This window comes from Silurus meridionalis, chromosome 20 (assembly GCF_014805685.1).
Source record: "Silurus meridionalis isolate SWU-2019-XX chromosome 20, ASM1480568v1, whole genome shotgun sequence".
Lineage (NCBI taxonomy): Eukaryota > Metazoa > Chordata > Actinopteri > Siluriformes > Siluridae > Silurus > Silurus meridionalis.
The window spans coordinates 7,192,242-7,210,531 of record NC_060903.1 but is presented as its reverse complement, the minus strand read 5'-3'; the positions used below and the strand labels follow the sequence as shown (position 1 = coordinate 7,210,531).

General features: G+C 38.7%; 1 protein-coding gene across 6 annotated transcripts in view; it reads right to left on the bottom strand.

Moving 5' to 3' along the window:
* Nucleotides 1-592: 592 nt before the first annotated feature.
* Nucleotides 593-18,290, bottom strand: part of LOC124402791 (myomegalin-like) — a 61,788-nt gene continuing 44,090 nt past the window's right edge. For 3 of the 6 annotated variants that reach the window (XM_046876040.1, XM_046876035.1, XM_046876037.1), the window contains 19 exons: nt 17,877-17,993; nt 17,373-17,602; nt 16,936-17,147; nt 16,562-16,797; nt 16,335-16,389; nt 14,528-14,769; nt 13,242-13,454; nt 12,625-12,756; nt 12,244-12,360; nt 11,543-11,732; nt 11,233-11,357; nt 9,787-10,032; nt 8,536-8,637; nt 7,282-7,487; nt 5,711-5,854; nt 5,481-5,619; nt 5,018-5,064; nt 4,796-4,850; nt 593-2,676 (listed from right to left, as the gene is read on the bottom strand). In XM_046876040.1, coding sequence (XP_046731996.1) covers nt 2,555-2,676; nt 4,796-4,850; nt 5,018-5,064; nt 5,481-5,619; nt 5,711-5,854; nt 7,282-7,487; nt 8,536-8,637; nt 9,787-10,032; nt 11,233-11,357; nt 11,543-11,732; nt 12,244-12,360; nt 12,625-12,756; nt 13,242-13,454; nt 14,528-14,769; nt 16,335-16,389; nt 16,562-16,797; nt 16,936-17,147; nt 17,373-17,602; nt 17,877-17,993 — 2,930 coding nt within the window. In that variant the 3' untranslated portion in view covers nt 593-2,554. The remainder of the gene's footprint in view (nt 2,677-4,795; nt 4,851-5,017; nt 5,065-5,480; nt 5,620-5,710; nt 5,855-7,281; nt 7,488-8,535; nt 8,638-9,786; nt 10,033-11,232; nt 11,358-11,542; nt 11,733-12,243; nt 12,361-12,624; nt 12,757-13,241; nt 13,455-14,527; nt 14,770-16,334; nt 16,390-16,561; nt 16,798-16,935; nt 17,148-17,372; nt 17,603-17,876; nt 17,994-18,290) is intronic. The other 3 variants (XM_046876036.1, XM_046876039.1, XM_046876038.1) reach the window with 3 other exon arrangements.

Here is an 18,290-nt window from a genome sequence, read left to right as displayed (position 1 = left end):
TTGGGTGACATCAAGAAAAAAAGCCGCCCGACATTGCCCGTCTGCCGACCGTCGGCTTGGTGTGTTCTGAGCTTTAAGTTCTTATCCTTCGTTCTTAATCTAGCCTTATATATTTCATTGGTTAAATATGATGCTAATTTTGTAGAGAGAACGCAAGTTCTTTTCGGAACTCACCTTTAACCAGCTGTAGTTTAGGATAGAGGTAGGCTCGGGTACCAAAACCCGCTAAGAAGTGCACTGAACGGAGAGGCTTGTTTTGTTCAGTTCTTATTACTTATTTGTTAGATTTTATGAGATGAAGGGAGAAAATAAGAAAATCAAGCAAACATATTTGCCAAAAAAACTGCTCTGATTTCTTAATATCTTAGAGAAAACCTCATATCAGTCGACCTCTAATGTTAATGTGTATGGATGCTGCCCTGAGCCAGATTGAAAGAATTTTCCCCATAATGTGTCCAGAAGTGTTCCCAGAAGAGTTTCTGAAGCCTGTGCAGTCCTGACTGGGATAAACCAGTTCTTGAAAGTAAAAAGTAAATGTACAAAAAGAGCTCTTTAACAAAACAAAAACAATTAAATGAAATGACAGACAAGGTTTCCAATGCATCCATGATCTTTTTATTGCATTACACAAACACGACAGTTTCCTTGGCAACAAAATCAGCCTTTATATACACATAATACAGTCAATTTCTCTTGGCCGGTTATAGCATCCGTCCGTCATATCGTTTCAGACTTAGGCGTTGCTTTACGCTCGAGTTCCATACAAATTTCACTTTTTGAAAATGGCTTCACTTTGGTATTCTTCAAAAACCTCTTTATAGCAAATTACGCCAAAAGACATCTCACAGGATGAGGCTTCCTTCTGGCTGATTATCCTACTCTACTTTTGAAATGAGTTCTTCTGGGCTTGTCGCCGAGAACAATGCTGAGCGCAAACACAGCCAGGCTTGTTGCTTCGAATATTTCAGTATCTACAACTAACAACAAGCAGAATCTAAGAAGGGTATGAGTTTTCCTTTCGAGAGCAAACTATAATGGCTCTCTGGCTTAAAGACGAGCAAAGCAACATCTTCAATTTTATAACAACAGGCATAGAAACCTGTGGCTTTGTATAAACTAGCGGAACTGTTGACATTAGAGCTTTACTGGCAACTCAGAAGCCTAGTAATAGCACATTTTCGCTCCAGCTAAAGGATGAACACTGCGGTTAAACGTATTGCACAGCTACCCAGATACTGAACCATTGCATACAGAGCAAACAAATAATGAAGAGAAGCACACAATGGCACAAGAGCGAAATATATACAGCACTGAAAGTAAAAAACAATCAAGCAGCTTGGGAACACCTCAAAAAGTGATGGGCTACTTATATTTGTGGCATCAGTAGCAGAGTTATGGACCCACCAGATCCTTGCCAAAGTTTGTTCCTGCGTTTGAGGCAGAAAAATAGCGGTTTCTCTTCTATACGATGTCCAATATGGTGTCCTGAACATGATTTGGTCCTAATTCACACACTCAATTGGGAACAAGGTATTTTTTTTTTTTTAATGAAATCAAATATGATTATATGATACCAATCAAAGCATGTGTGAAATATCACTTTTGTTTAAGATGGCACTAAAAATAAATCGACGCCTTGTTTAATGACATGAATAAGGTGGAGTTCAAACTTTGGCAAGCATTGGCGAACCTCACCTTACAGCACAACACAAAGGTGATTTTTTTCTTTCTTTTTTTTTTTTCTTTCATCACCCCCATGCAAATACTGTCCAAGAACAATTTCAGTAGTATTACAGAAAAACAGGAGTATGAATACAAGTCATAATATTGCACTGACGGTCTTTCATCATTATCAAAACACGTAGTTCCAGTGTCAGTGAAACGCTGGCACAATTGCATTGCACATGCTTGTTTAAAGCGGCGATCGGCGGCGGCACCGTGAGTCAGTTCCAGAAAATAACGATAATACTTAAGCATTAACACCCACTAAAGTGTTTTGTTGCACGGTGCTCTTTGTTAGACAACTCGGAGCTTATTGTGCATAGACGTGGCACGTTTTAATCGATGGCTGCTTGAGCCTTTAATGTAGGCACCGGTTAGTTCAGTGGATGGTGATGTGTCTCACCTGTTTGTGAAATGTGGCTTTTTTGTTTCTTTGCCTCAAATCCCTGAGTTTTCTCAATGGGATTTACTGGCAGTATGCTTAGCTGCATAAACATCCTACTTCTGCACTCGCTATTCAGGTGCTCCTGTAGTGAGCGATCGGAACACACCGGTCCCTATTTACATTTTTTCCTTTTTTTTGTTTTGTTTTATGTTTCTGCCCTAAGATGCAAATACACTCCTGAATGCTTGCAAGTCGCCGTCTAAACATTTTCTTTATAGCAGCCCAAACACGCAACAATTCACAAGGCAAACTAGTAGTTTGTAGAGTCCTTTTTTTTCATCAAGGTAAGGCAAAGATAAGGGCAGAAAAAGAAGGGATAAGAGGTAAAGAAGAGGAAAGATGATCGGAGAGGTTGAAGAGGTTGTCCTGGCTGGTTTTGGACGCCGCCTAGTGAAGGCACTCCCTGGCGCGCTTCTTAGCGAGTCTCGGACTGGAGGTTTCTAAGGCGATCACAGGGGTCACGCTGTCCCCATTAGAAGACCCTGGATAGGCACCATAGAGGACTTTACCTGGGGGAAAAAAACAGCAATTTGATTTAAATATAGGGTAGGTTTTAAGGTTTGCATCAGACAAAACATCACCCTGTTTTAATAAATAAACAAGAGCAGAAAATATTTAGCATGGCAGTTAATTCTGGTGTGAACAAAGCATAAATATATTTTTTAGTGCCCAATGTGTGAATGAATCAAAGGAAGGCTGGGAAATATGATCTTGATGATGTGACAAATTAAGTCACAAAATACTTTTCTGATATATTGTGTGCATTATAACTGTTTCCTTCCTATACAGTCTATACAGTCTAACTGTCATTAATCTATTTTTTTAAATGAAGATCTACTGTTTGTTATAAGCTATATAATATGAGACATACTATGTATGCTAAAAATGTCCTCCAGTATCCTGATATGATATTTTAGTCATATCGCCCAGCCCTACTTCAAAGCACTGACTGGTAAAGGTTTTCGGAAACCTCACTGACAGTAATGTGTTGACTAGCATAATATAACAAATGGGTTAGTTAGCTAGTTAAAAGCATTAATACCAAACAAAAAAGTGAGCAGGTTACTGGTCAATGTTTGGGCTACAATGTGTTTTCTCTTCATGTCATATGTGAAAGACATTTGAGTCTGGCTCATGCCTATATATTCTCAAGATATAGGAATAATAACTCTAATAGTGAGGCTTTGCAACATATTTTTTCACATCAACAACAAATACTATTCAACCTCTGGTCATCCTGGTTGTCCAGACTACTGTTACAATAAATGGACATAAGTATTGAGACACCTGACTTTCCAGCCATATGTGTTTTTTCCCCAAACTGTTAACACAAAGTTGGAGGCACACAATTGTTTAGGATGACTTAGGCTGCGGTGGCATTCAATTTCATCGTAATTTAAACAAGGAGACCAAACCTGTTCCAGCATGACAATGTCTTTGTGCACAAAGCCAGAGTGGAAGAACACCTTTGGGATGAATTGGAACGTGGACTGCACCCCAGGCCTTCTCACTCTACAACACTTTACTAAAGCCCTAGTGGTCACAAATCTCCATATCCACACCCCAAAATTTAAGTGGAACATCTTCCCAGAATAGTGGTGGATTTTATAACAGCAAATGGGGACTAAGTGTGGAATTAGTTGTTCAAAAAGCATCTTATGGTCAGGTGTCCACAAACCTTTGCCATATAGTGTGTGTCCACCTTTGTAATTAAAACACATCAGATCTTATCTGTAGATGTAAGGTGTATATATTGGGTGTTTGGTCTTATGACTAAATCGGTCTCTTAGCGAAAATGATTAGCTTGTGTTTTATGGACGTGCATAAATGCAGAGATGAATGAATGCAAGTTGTTAATAAAGACATAAACCAAATATGTTAATAAACGTGTTTCAAGATGCATTTTTTGATTCTTAATGCGAGATATTCAGAAGAGTGAAATGTCCAAATTACTAACAATACAGTAAGTGCGTCCTGTTACAGTTTTTTTATGAGACTCCTCCAGATGCTTAGTGTAGTATGTTGACGTGCATAAAAACCTACATCATTTTATCCCATTATTTTATGTAACCTGATAATTACATCATTTCTGGTCAGGCAAAAAAAAATCTTTCTTTCTGAATAAATGTTACAAAATGTGTCATGGTTAACATTTTCTACTTTTTTGCATAGATAGTTTTATGATTGCAGACTGTGCACATTACAATGATGGCTATTATAATAGGTTTTAAGTCTAATTTGTGTATTGATTCAACATAAATGGGAGACGGTCTCAATATTTCTGAGCGGCTAGTATGAGCACAATTGGTGATCTAAAAAAATTTGCTTCACAGCTCATGTATGATATACAAATGATTATTATAAACATACGATTATAATTTCTACGATTTCTAGTGATTAATATTAGTATGCTTGTAAACACACTCAGTGGCAGGCTACACTATATCTGTCATCATGAGCATCCAGATCTATCACTGCTCCTGTTACTCTCACAGAGGCCAACTGGGCTTTGAGACACAGTTAAGAGGATGAGGAAGTGATGTCATGGGGAAGCAGTGAGGTCTAAATCAGTGAAAGCACAGGCACGGAGTGACACGCAATGCAGCACGGCACCGACCGGACCGTTACCATGGTAAAGGGAGGAAGAGGAGGAGCTTAAAGAAGAAATCCTGAGCTCGTTCTTCTGGATTCACCCAGCAAAGAGAAAGAAAAAGTGAGAGAGAAAGAAAGAGAGAGAAACCAAGAAAGAAGGCGCAAGGGACACAAAATGAGGACACAAAGACTATAGTGTGTCTCATGCACACAGGGATGTACAGACAAGTTTAAAAACCACTAAAGCTCCTTTCTTACCTCTAGATTGGCTCTGGCTTTTTTCAGGACATCTCGAGTCCTGGACACTGCAAGATAGAAAAAAAATGGTTGGTTGAAAGGACCTTAAACCCTCATCTCACACATCTTCATTTGGATGATGTCACTTTATTTCAGGTGACTGCATGTAGCAGTGTATTGATAGCATGTTTAAAGTCACTCCAAACAGTGATTAAGAATTTTGTGTTGCAAAAAAAATCACTGAAGCATCTAAATGCTGAAAAAAAAAACTCATGTGACGTTACCATAACAACAATTTAGAGTCTTAGCTACATAGTTAAAGCGAGCATTAAATGAAAATGTGAGAAATTATTGATTACAGGAGCCAGATACATTATTACTGTATTATACAACCAGGAAATCGCCATATGTAATTATAAAATGACATTGTGATCATCAGGTAGTGAGATGTTCCTCAGTCTGGTGTAGTGCGTTTTTGACTGACGCTGGCTGACGATGAAGGTCTCCATGCTCTCTTTAGTGCGGCTGGTGCTCCTCAATCTCTGTATGGTGTTCTGCAGAACCTCTTCCTGCTCCGCTATCCTCATACGCAGAGACTGGATCTCCTCTTTCATTGACTGCTCCTGTACAAACACACATATGCACATCGTCAATATTAGCAGTCCACTAAGGCTATGATATAAACAGCAGAATTGAGATGAGGAAAGTACTGACTTTCTGGAGATACTGGACTGGGTTGTCAGTGCTAGGAAGCGCAGCTCTCCAGAACATCTTGAGCAGGGACACAGCCTCCTCCAGAATCTGCCTCAGAGTCTTGGTGTTAGCTAAAAGATTTTTTACACTGGCATAATCCAGAGCCTAGGAAATGCGAGAGTTGGGAATAGAAGGCGAGAGATTATAATAAAGAAATAACAGCATGAGAATAATCATCATACAATAATCCTATATCTTCTAATAAAGCTCTTAAAGCTTGTGAGCACAGAAATTTGGAAGAGACAAATATTTTTTTTATTAGGTTTTGCTTTAAAGTTTGGAGCTTTATTAAAGGGGCATATATACAGTGTTTAGCGTAAATGAGTACACCCTCTTTGAAAAGTAACATTTTAAACAAAATCCCAATGAACACAAAAACAATTTCCAAAATGTTTACAAGACAGAAGTTTAATATAACATCTGTTTAACTTATAACATGAAAGTAAGGTTAATAATATAACATTTTTCAGTTTTACTCAAATTAGGGTGATGCAAAAATGAGTACACCCCACAAAAACAAAAACTACTACTTCTAGTACTTTGTATAGCCTCCATGATTTTTAATGATAGCACCAAGTGTTCTAGGCATGGAATGAACAAGTTGGTGACATTTTGCAACATTTATCTTTTTCCATTCTCCAATAATGACCTCTTTTAGAGACTGCATGCTGGATGGAGAGTGATGCTCAACTTGTCTCTTCAGAATTCCCCATAGGTGTTTGATAGGGTTCAGATCAGGAGACACTGGCCACTGAATCATTTTCACCTTGTTCTTCTTCAGAAATCCAAAATGTGTGTTTAAGATCTTTGTCATGTTGGTAAAATGCACGACGACCGAGGGCATGGAGTGACGGTAGCATCTTCTCTTTCAATATAAAGCAGTACATCTGTAAATTTATGATGCAATCAATAAAATTTAGCTCCCCGACAACAGCAGAACTCATGCAGCCCCACATTACACCTGTGGGGCATCCTGAAGCGGAAGGTGAAGAAGTGGCATGTGACTAACATCCAGCAGCCCCGTGATGTCATTATAGAAGATCCCAGCAACAACCTGTGCAGCTCTGGTAAATTCCATGCACAGGAGGATTAAGGCAGTGCTAGATAGCAATGGTGCTTACACATAATATTGACACTTTGGACACAATTTTGATATGCTCAATTAGGGTGTACTCACTTTTGTTGCCAGCTATTTTGACAATAATGGCTGTATGTTGAGTTATTTTCAGAGGACATTAAATCTGTACTGCTATTGAAGCTGCACAATGACTACTGTATATCTGAATATATGTTTCATTTTTATAGTATTGTCCCTTGAGAAGATCTACTAAATGGTTCCTGAAATGTGAGGGGTTTACTTCAGGTGAAACGTGTTACTAGGCTTATCTAATTGCATCCATAAAGTTTAATTAAACGAATGTACATTATATTTATTATATAATATTATAAGACAAGGCTCAAGAAAGTCCTCTGAAATTCATTGGGAAACAACAAACTTTGCTGTTAACCACTGAAGAGATGTGCACACTGACCTTTCCGGGATTGACCTCCATTAGTGCAGTGTTGAGGCATGTATTCAGTGTGGCTTCCATTCTGTGCACCAACCCTCTGCCCTCCATAACTTGCTGCTGTAGAGCATTGAAGTCATCCACGTGCCCGACGGTGTGGCGCCCATTTCGGTTAGCGAATGAACCATCCGGGGCATCACCCTCCAAATCTGCATGGGGCTCCAGTGTGTCTGAGACACACAATGTAAGTGTAAGAATATGCAGAGATGGGAAGTAATGAAGTACAAATACTTAGTTACTGTACTTAAGTAGATTTCTCTGGTATCAGTACTTTACTTCACTATTTATTTTTCGGACAACTTTTAACTTTCACTCATAACATTTTTTAAACAAATATCAAACCAGACTCGTTACTTTGTTTTAATCTTTGGTGACATGATCAATATTTGTACTTCTTATCGCATGTCTTGTCATTGCATGGTTTTTTCAAACTGCCACTGATGTATCATTTTCTGGCTCTCACACACAATCCCGTAGGCTAGTTTACAAAGCTAGCAACTAGCAAGGCAGAAGGCAACAACAAGTATGGATAATGTGGATGAGACAGTGGGAGTCAGCGATGAAACATGACTGATGATCACCTGATCGTCATTATCTTTTCTCTCCTTGTGTTCAGCCTGGATACATTTATTAGATAACAAAATGTGAGATTGTTACTATAACTTATTAATATCATGTGAGGTCCAGTTACCAGTGTGACACTAAAACAGGTAGTAGTAATGGCAACTTTTTACTTAAGTACATGTCAGAGCCCAAACTTATTTACTTTAACTTGAGTGAAAAAGTGTAGTGAGTACTTCAACTTTTACCAAAGTATTTTAAAACATGAGTATCTGTACTTCTAATTGAGTGAAGGATGTGTGTACTCTGACTATATAAATAAATATATAAAAGAACTGTCTATTACTGTTTGCATCTAATATTGGCTTCTAAGATGCTTATTTGTGAATTTATTGTGAAGGATCCATCAACATGTCCTTCAAGTAAGTGTGCAGCATATGTAAGAAATTCACAATTAATGAAAAGCATCACAGGTATAAAGTTATTAAGTAATATAAGCTAATAATAAACAAGGCCACTTCACAATTTCCGGTTAGTTCTTTGCTTATATGGTGACTGCATAATTCAATGTGTTTTATAAGTAAAAAAATTAATAAAACACACTGAAAATTTCGAGTGGTTATTGATTTTAGACATTTAATTTATTCGTGCACACACCGTTAGCTGTGAGTGAGCTGTCCTCAAGCTCCGAATAAGGAGAACACAGAGGACCGGAAGGGAATGGACCGATATCTCTCACTGGAGGAGAGGGAGACGGATCTGCAGAACACACAAGCAAGTTAACACCCCATGCACACTGAACAAGACCCATGCAACCTGCTGTTAAATGTATAAATATATTGATCAATATTATATCATAATTTCTCATGATCTCAGTTTTTCTTACAGTATAGCTGGTAAAAAAAATACAGCAATTAGCATACAATACAACAGAGAGTTCAAACTAGGGCTGCAACAACCCCTTATTTGTTATTTGTCCGATTAATCGATTATCTAAATAATCGTTAGTTGCAGCCCTAGTTCAAAGTCAGATTTGCCAAATTTGTTAGAAACAAAACTTTTCATTCATGTTTATGGATTTATTTATTTGTTTGTTAGGATAATAATAGCCAACTTAAGGGATTTTCTACTTCCTTTTTTTAAGGGATTCCCCACTGTTATTCACTGGCTGTTGTTGGCTGTTACATTTCTGATTGGATAGTGAAAATGACAAAAGTTTGGGACACCTGACCATACGATTTTTGAACATCCCATTCCACATTTAGTCCTCTTTTACTGTTATAACCTCCGGTTCCTATGAAAAGATGTTCCACAAGATTCTGGCTCATTTAGCCACTAGGACATTAGTAAAGTCAGGTACTGATGTGGGGTGAGAAGTCCTTGGGTGCAGTCAGTTTTCCAATTCATCGTAAAGGTGTTCAATAGAGGTGAGGTTAGAGCTCTATAGCAGGCCAGTCAAGATCTTTCACACCAACCCACGTAAACATTATTTCCATTGAGTTTAATTTGTGCACATGGACATTTTGATTATGATGAAGGGAAAATTTATTCCAAAGCAGCTACAGCATCCAAAGACAATTCTGTGCCTCCAACATTGTGGAAACAGTTTAAGGAGGAACCACATATGGCTGAAAAATTCAGGTGTAAGTATGGTTTATGACAGAATTTAAACACACTACAATTGAACTGAATGATAATATCCAGATTATTTAGATATATTTTTAAATAATGATCATTAAAATATTTTATAAATATTCAGGCACACTTTGGGTCAAAAAGAATTTGTTTGCTAAGCAGGTTATATACTGTAAGTCAGCGACATGTGACACATATCACATGCTGGAGCTGTATGCTTTATAGATTATTGTATATCAATCTAACATGCTTTGTGTTATAGCGCTGTCTCACCATGCAGCAGCTGCCTCCTGTACAAGGCGTCCCGCAGAGGACTGGCTGGCATGAGAGATGAAGGTCTCGGCTCTAAACCGGCAGAGGAAAGCTGTTGTTCCAGCTGTTTCTGCAGCTGTATCCTCAGAGCACTGTTCTCCTGGACACTGCGCTCTAGCTGGGCCCGTAGAGCCCGGACCTCCACCAGCAACTGGTTGAATTCTCCCACAGCTGGAGCTGAGGAGTACGGCAACTCAAATAGGTAACCTGTGTACAGGTAGGAAGAGACAGTCAGATACTTATTTATTATTTTTTTGTTTGTTTGTTTTTAAATATGTACTATAGTAAAGCTAATATGTAGATATGCATTAATCAGAAATAGGAATTCAATCTTGATCATGGTACTTTAAGGGGTTTTAAGGGGTTAATACCCTAAATAATGTACAAACTGCTGTGATTTCTCTCATGAATTAGTAGTGAAGGAAATGATGACTTGCTTTGATTGCTATGAATACTGTTAATATCTCCAGGAAAGAAGGTAAACAAAGAACAAAGAATTGTGAGGTTGGGATAAACAGTGGTGATTGCTGACTGGTTGCTGGGAAACAGCAGGAGACATTCATTGGTTATTACGATTCTATATTCAGGACAACATGCTCCAAAAGTTGTTGGATTTAATTTTTTTTTATTAAAGTTGCTACAAAATTAGCAACACTGCAACTGTGAAAGACAAGCTTTAGCTAGATAGCTAGCAAATTTATAAAAAAATATACTTTAGTCATCTATCTTGTTGTGTTACAATGATTGGACTTACATCTTGCTGTGTTACAATGTCTTTTTAACTCGTTTTGGAATCTAATGTGTTGTCAGCTTTGATTATGGCTTTGTTCTGTGCTACTAGTTTTTATCAAACACCAACACAAGATCCTCTTTTTTTTTTATAATACTTTATTAATCCCATAAGAAAATTGACATTTTCGCATATCCCAGCTTGTCAGGAAGCTGGTGGGTCAGGGTGGTACTTCATCCCTCTAGCAGACAGGTTTAAGTTCCTTGCTCAAGGGCCAAGTAGTGGCAGCTTTGCTGTGCTGAGGCTTAAACCACCTGACCCCATGATCAGAGATTCAGAGCTCAACCACTGAAACACTATTGCCCTATTTACAAATTTAATTTGTTGCAATATGTACTCTTGCCCTCAGGACCTGCCTGATTCATCCTGATGAATCACTCCTTTATGGCTTGAAGATGTCTGCACTTATGACTGCTGGAATGCTTCCATATAGATCTGCAGTTATCGTGCTCATGTTTTACTTTTTCTTTAGTATAGACACTATACCTAAGAACCGCTGCTGAAATGATGAAGACTGTCCTGCACTAATATTCACACTTTCCTCTGCACACACTTATCCATCAGGAAGATGGTATTCAGGAAAAATATCATGCTGCCGTGCAGGAGTTGCGTCTCACCTGCGGGGGTCCCCTTGCTCCCTGCACACACTCTGTCGTACAGCTGGAGTTCACACTGCAGAGAGTGCAGCAGCTGCCTGCTTTCAGAGAGCTGCTGCTGGAGCAGACTCACCTCATGCTGCAACCTGCACATATCCCCCCCCCGCCCCACACACACACATTAATGTCACTTACACATATATACAAACACTTCCAAAAATGCAGACCTTTAAAAGAAAGTAAAAACACCACTATGGTCAGCAAAGTATCCATTTACATTAAAAATAATTTTAAAGCTCACTGTTCAAATAGAAGAGCAGTAATGGCCGACCTGTTGTTGTGCTCCTGGTTGCTTTGTCTCTCCTGCCGTAGCTGCTGAATCTGCTGACTCTGTTCACAGGTGTGTGTCTGAAGCCTCCTCAGCTCCTCCTTCCACTGCTCCGCCTCTAACTCCGCCTGTTTCATCCGTGCCCGCCCAGACAGCACCACCTCCCGTAACTGCTCCACCTCCTCACTGTTGTCTGCAGAACAAATAATTCCAATAAACATAACACCAATACATATTAGTTATAGTGTAGCTTTTCTCTCTCTGTATGTTCAATATTTATTCCCAATTCATATATTAAATGTTAATTTAGATATTATATATTATACCATATATATAGCGGCACTCTTTATTTGAACTATACTATAAGGACAAAAGTTTGTGGACACCTAAAATGCACATGTGCTTTTTGCTGTTATAATAACCTCCATTCTTCTGGGAAGATTTTCAGGGTTGTTTTAAGGGTGATTTTGGAGTGTGCTTCTGAAGAAAAAGGTAAATGTAAGGCTACCACATCCAAAGACACCCTATACAATTGTGTTCCTCTAACTTTGCGGTAACAAATGGAGGAAGAAATACACATGGATGACCCAGGTGTCCCAATACTTTTGTCGATAAAACATAGTCATAGTGTCTGATTTAAGCATGCAAACATAATCAAGATAAGTTCCCTGAAAAGTGTGTAACCTCAGAGTGATTGGACTCACCCCTGCTTGCCTGCAGTCGAGACTGGAGATTCAGATTCTCCTCCTTCAGCACTCGGATCTCATTTGACAGCTGAGTGACAGTGTCCAAGCCTTGGATGTAGATATTTGTGGGTGCTGCTGTGAGACATACGTGAAGATAATACTTTTAACAGAACTATTGTTTGTTTGTATTTCTTTTCATTGTGAAGCAAAAAAAAATAAAAATACATAAAAAAAATTCTACATTTTATGTTAGAGGTTTTAAACCAACATAGAAAATAATTCTAAAGTCTTATATTATTATTACATAGGCAGAATAATTGATTAAACCAAGGACATAAAGAATATCTGCTCTTGTAGAATCTCTATATAATTTTATATAAAATTTTCTGTGTTTCTCACCTCCATCTCTGGCAGCATTGGCCAGACGAGTCTCCAGCTGCTGTCTCAGCCTCTCATTAGTCCTGATGGAGTCCTCCAGACGTTGGCGGAGAGTACGAATTTCACTCAAATGCTCCTCAATCAAATCCGTACCTGAAAACACAAAAAAACATGTCTTTGAAATTCTGAATTCATCTTTAGATTGAGTGTGCGAAGAAGTGTGTCGCTTTATAGGAAAACTAAAGGGGAAATATAGACATACCTTACTCAGCCTACACACACACACATGCATAAAGAAAGGATGAAATATGATTTGCTGTGTTAAAGACAACAAAGGCAAAACATTCAATGCCTGCAATACACTGCTGTCATTTAACTTTGAGAACAATACACTTTCATCATACACTGTTATCTCAGTTCATCTCTACATTTAATTTCTTCACTTTTATTAAATATACAGCACCTGAAAGTCTGATTCAAATGCCGTGAGCTTCCTATATTTAGTAATATATCACTTTATCAGATTTACATTTATGGCTTTTAACAGATGCCCCTATCCAAATGACATACATTTATGCCATTTATACAACTGGGCAGTTTTCCTTTATAGGAAAACTAAAGGGGAAATATAGACATACCTGAATGGCTGTTTCCTGACTGGTAACCGGGTTCTCCTATGATTGGCTGAATCATGTTGTCCATGTCCCATGGTGCATTGCTCCCTACCAGGCTGCTTTCTGATTTCTGAGGCTGGTGTAGGGAATGATGAGAGAGCTGGGCGTAATGTGATGGATCAAGTAGTGCAGAGCCCACCAGTGGATAGCTGCTCAGTGAATGTGGTAAACTGAAACCTGATTTCAACACACAGGGAAAAAGTTGGTTCAGGATTTGGGCTGTAATCAGTAAATGTTCCGAAAAAAGGGTCAAGATAGTTACAGAGCAATATTTTCTCAGTAGGAGGCAGAGCTTCATCTTTTTTATGATTGGTGAGTTTCTAGCAATTTGTTCCAGTATTCTTTTCAGCAGGCAAAGAAGCTTTTGTTAGACACCACACACAATATTAAAGACACATCCTTATAAGTGTAGGTGTAGGTTTATGTTAGACATACACAAAAGTACTTCCTGTGAATGTTAAATCTTTCTGTGTCTGTAAGAATATTATGTTTTTGTAAAAGGAAAATGTGGTGAATGTAAATTGTATCAATGCAAACTATAAAAGGAGCCAAAACAACAACACTGCAAAACACACACACACACACACAAGCTGTGTGCTCACTTCGGACTGGTGGTCTGTGCAGACCCTGCCGGTGCTGTGCTGGTGTCAGTGGCCCAAAAAAGTGAATTGGGTCAGAGGTTAAGCTATTTGAGGAGTGGGAGCAGGGATGGGTCTGAGCCAAGGGCAAAGAACCATACAAGGGAGCAGAATACACACCTAGAGGTGGGTGGAGGAGGGTGAGATAAAGCAAACAGTACAGCTAACTATAAGCACTCAGTCATGATTCTACGGAAAGACCCCGCCTACCTGTCTTACTCTGTTTTGATCTGTTGGGGGCGATAGGGGACTGAAAAGAGGTTGAAACAGGAAAAAGAAAGTAGGGCCTGAAAGAGATTTAGACATTGGTTGAGATGCGATTATTCTCAGTGAATTTGGGCATTGGTAATGTTGGTGTTTATGCAAACGTTTATATGCTGCCAATGATATGCTGCCAATGACAATATATATTTTTATTTCCAATAATTATTATATGAATTCCAATAAAAGACATTAAACTTTTTACACTAGTGAAGATTATTTGATCGTTATAACCAAACCTTTTCATAACGTGATAAATTTGGTGAGATTTTTTTATTTAATTCATACGTGTATGTTTATATAGTTGAATGCATATTCATTCTTACTGTGTGTCTGTGTGAGGTTACATGCCTGTATCATTTGATCTAGGAGCTGGTTCTTCTTGCACATATTCACTGACAGCATCCACGTCAGAACACAGTTCCAAGTCCTCATTTATCGATGCTCTTTCATCTGAGACAAACGAAGTACGGTCAGATTGATCTGTTGTCTCGGACGGGACGTGGCTGCTGGAGGGTGTGTCAGGGCGTTGCTGCAGCTTTGTGTGGAGAGACTCGATAATCTTGTCCTTTTGTTGGAGCTCCTTACTCAGCCTACACACACACACATGCATAAAGAAAGGATAAAATATGATTTGCTGTGTTAAAGACAACAAAGGCAAAAAATTCAATGCCTGCAATACACTGCTGTCATTCAACTTTGAGAACAATACACTTTCATCATACACTGTTATCTCAGTTCATCTCTACATTTAGTTTCTTCACTTTTATTAAATATACAGCACCTGAAAGTCTGATTCAAATGCTGTGAGCTTTCTATATTTAGTAATATATCACTTTATCAGATTTACATTTATGGCTTTTAATAGATGCCCCTATCTAAATGACATACATTTATGCCATTTATACAACTGGGCAGATGAGGGTGAAGGGCCTTGCTCAAGGGCCCAAAAGTATTGGGACACCTGACATATACGGTTCTTTTACTGGCTCTTTAAACTATTACCACAAAGTTGGAGGCACACAATTGTATAGGATATCACTTCACAAACTTGTTGCTACAAAGTCAGCACCATGAAGATATGCTTTACATGGGTTCAAATAAAATATCTTGAAATCATGCTATATATAGCTCTGACCTCATCCCTATTGAACATCTTTAAGGTGGATTGAAACACTGACTGCGCCCCAGACCACCTCACCCTACGTCAATACTTGACTTTACTAAGTTCCTTGGGGCTAAATGATCACAAATCTCCACAAGCACACACCGAAATCTAGTGGAACAACTTCCCAGAAGGGTGGATGTTTTTATAACAGCAAATGGGGACAAATTGTGAAATGTTAAAAAATCACACACAATTTGGGTGCTTACAAGTCTTCCCAGAAGAGTTGCAGGAAATGAAATTCTATGAAAATAACAGGAATTGGGGTCCACATAGTGTATATAAACTATTTTACACGTTAAGCATCACTATATAATAATAAATAAAAATTACATTTATAACTTTTAATCACTAAACCTTTGTTTTACCGATGCGCCAAGTCTCAAATCAAGCACCAAAATGCGCCATGATGCACACATCTGGCAATTAAAACCGTCCGTGTGGAAACATAGCAAAAGTTCTGTTTGGTGTCCTGATGATTTACGTAAATTAAAACACCATAACTACTTTAAAACATTTACAAGAATATTTTGTCTTTATGCTCTATGTTGAGTATGGTTTCACTAATAATAAACATACATTTGCATAAAGCATCCATTTATGTCCATGTCCATCTTGATCATCTTGATAAAAAATTAAAAAACAAATAGTGTGGGAAGTAATAATTTGGTTACGTTCCAAAACCGCCCGCGATAAACAAAAAACCGCGATAAACCCGCATGCCACCCCAAAAAAGCGTTTTTTTTTATTGTTTAAGCCGTAAATCATCCTCCCACACACTTTAAACACAGAAAACATTTGCAAGAATATTGCGAGATGAATTTTGTGTAAATTTGTAGAAATACAGTACACTATCACATTTATAGTGAGTACATGTACTGTACATTATTAACATTTTACATATATATATATATATATAGATAGATAGATAGATAGATAGATAGATAGATAGATAGATAGATAGATAGATAGATAGATAGATAGATGGATTACCTTAAAGCTAATAGCTCGTGGCCCATTTTGTCATCTTGAACTTCTGAACGATCTCCTGTGAAACAAAGGGGCAGACAACATCATGTGAAATATAACAATTATACCCTGATAAATCTCAATCTTTATATTACATTCATACCATTACTAGACCCTAGGCAGACAATCCTATCCTAACAGTTGCTATAGTTGGACTGAAGCTTAATCTTTGTGTCTGTGTGTATACTCACGTCCACTGAGCTTAATGCTGATCCTCTGTGTGAGTGAGGAACTCTGGGAAAGTTGTTCTCGGAAGCACTGGCCCATGTAGTAATCGATATCGTTAGCACGGAGCAGCTCTTCGAAGGCCTTAGTGGTGTCGCCCAGGTGCTGCGTAAGGATATGGCAAATTCCTCGTCCCTCACGCATCCTCTGTCGCAAATGTGACAACTCCCGAGCTTGAGCCTGGATCAGTGTGTTGTATTTTCTGAGTAGATGCAAACAGTAAGGAGTCAGATATCAAACTGAAAACATATATCGACACCATAAACATTACAGCAATGAATATCATGGATAGAACGTTAAACGGCAACCCACTTTGACTGTCAGTATTAATCTTTCTCACCCAGGCCATGTGGCACTCTTCCCCTCCTCTGTCCCTCTTTTTTCTTCCAGTTTGCTGTTGCTGATTTGGTTCTCCAGTGATGCCACACGTGATATCAGCTCCTGTAGCTCCCTGTTGGACTTCAGTGGTCCAAGAGCTGGCCCGTCTGATTGCCAGCCCTCATCCTCCTCAACGCCACTGTTAGCAGTAGATGCTTGGAAGGCCCAGTTCACCTAAGCATAGACAATGAGGGTGAAGTATAGTTAAATCAATCAAATGCCTTTAGCTTCTGCCGAGATCCAAAACATGTGACTGTAAATGTATTGTTTATTATTATTTCATTCATTTTTATCAAATCCTCCTGAACCTTTAATTTGTCTATAATAGAATATATAATAATATGTCTTGGAGAGCATTGTCACAGTGACACCTGAACAGTGAGTAAACCTGAACTGTACCTTGCGTGGTGTGCGTTCAAGGCTGGAAGCATAGTCGGAGGTAGTGGAGAGTGAACGCACACGGATCTGCAGTCCACGGATCACTTTGTGGCAGCGAGAGAGCTGTGCACGCAGGTCCTGCACTAACATGTCGTCCGGCTGGGAGCTGTCGCCAAGCTGATGCCACGAATTACCAACACTGCTATACGATGGACGTGGAAGAGAGTTGCACAGCTCCACATCATCATACTCTGCAGAAAACACAAAACCGCATTAAGGGGTAAAACAGTAGCTGCAGTAACATATATAGTAATTTCTTTTTTAAAAAGTTAACTAAATAGGATTTTTTTTCAGAAAAACAATTGCTATATTGTTTGGTAGCTGTAGTGTGTTAATTACTTTTTGCAGTCTGGCATCTGATAGTGCTTTGATATTTGATTATTGTTTTATTATTGCTTGATATCTGATTATGCAGTGAGATTGATTTAACGTGCGATGGAGTTTTGTATTTTCCCAATAGCGTACCAGGGCTACTGGTGTCTTCTCTCTCAGCCTCGTTCTCACTTCGCCCACTGGTCTCATAGCCCAGATCCTGCAGATCCACCTGCACCTGTTTGCTGTCCTGCTGCACTGCACTCTCCGCTGTAAGACACAGAGACAATAAAACACAGATGCACATTAAGACTTTTATATTCTTTCTAAATATGAACCATGATTTCTTTAAATACATTTCTCAGGGCCACAGGGGAGCCTGGAGACCCTGGAGATGGTGTCATCCCATAGCGGGGAACAATTGCACACACATTACAGAAATGGCATTCATTCTACAACAGGTCTTTGGAGTAGGAGAGGAATTTGGAATCTGGATGTATCTGGATAAAATCCCTGAAGCACATGGAGAACATGCAAACTCCATGCACACAGGGCAGAGATGAGATT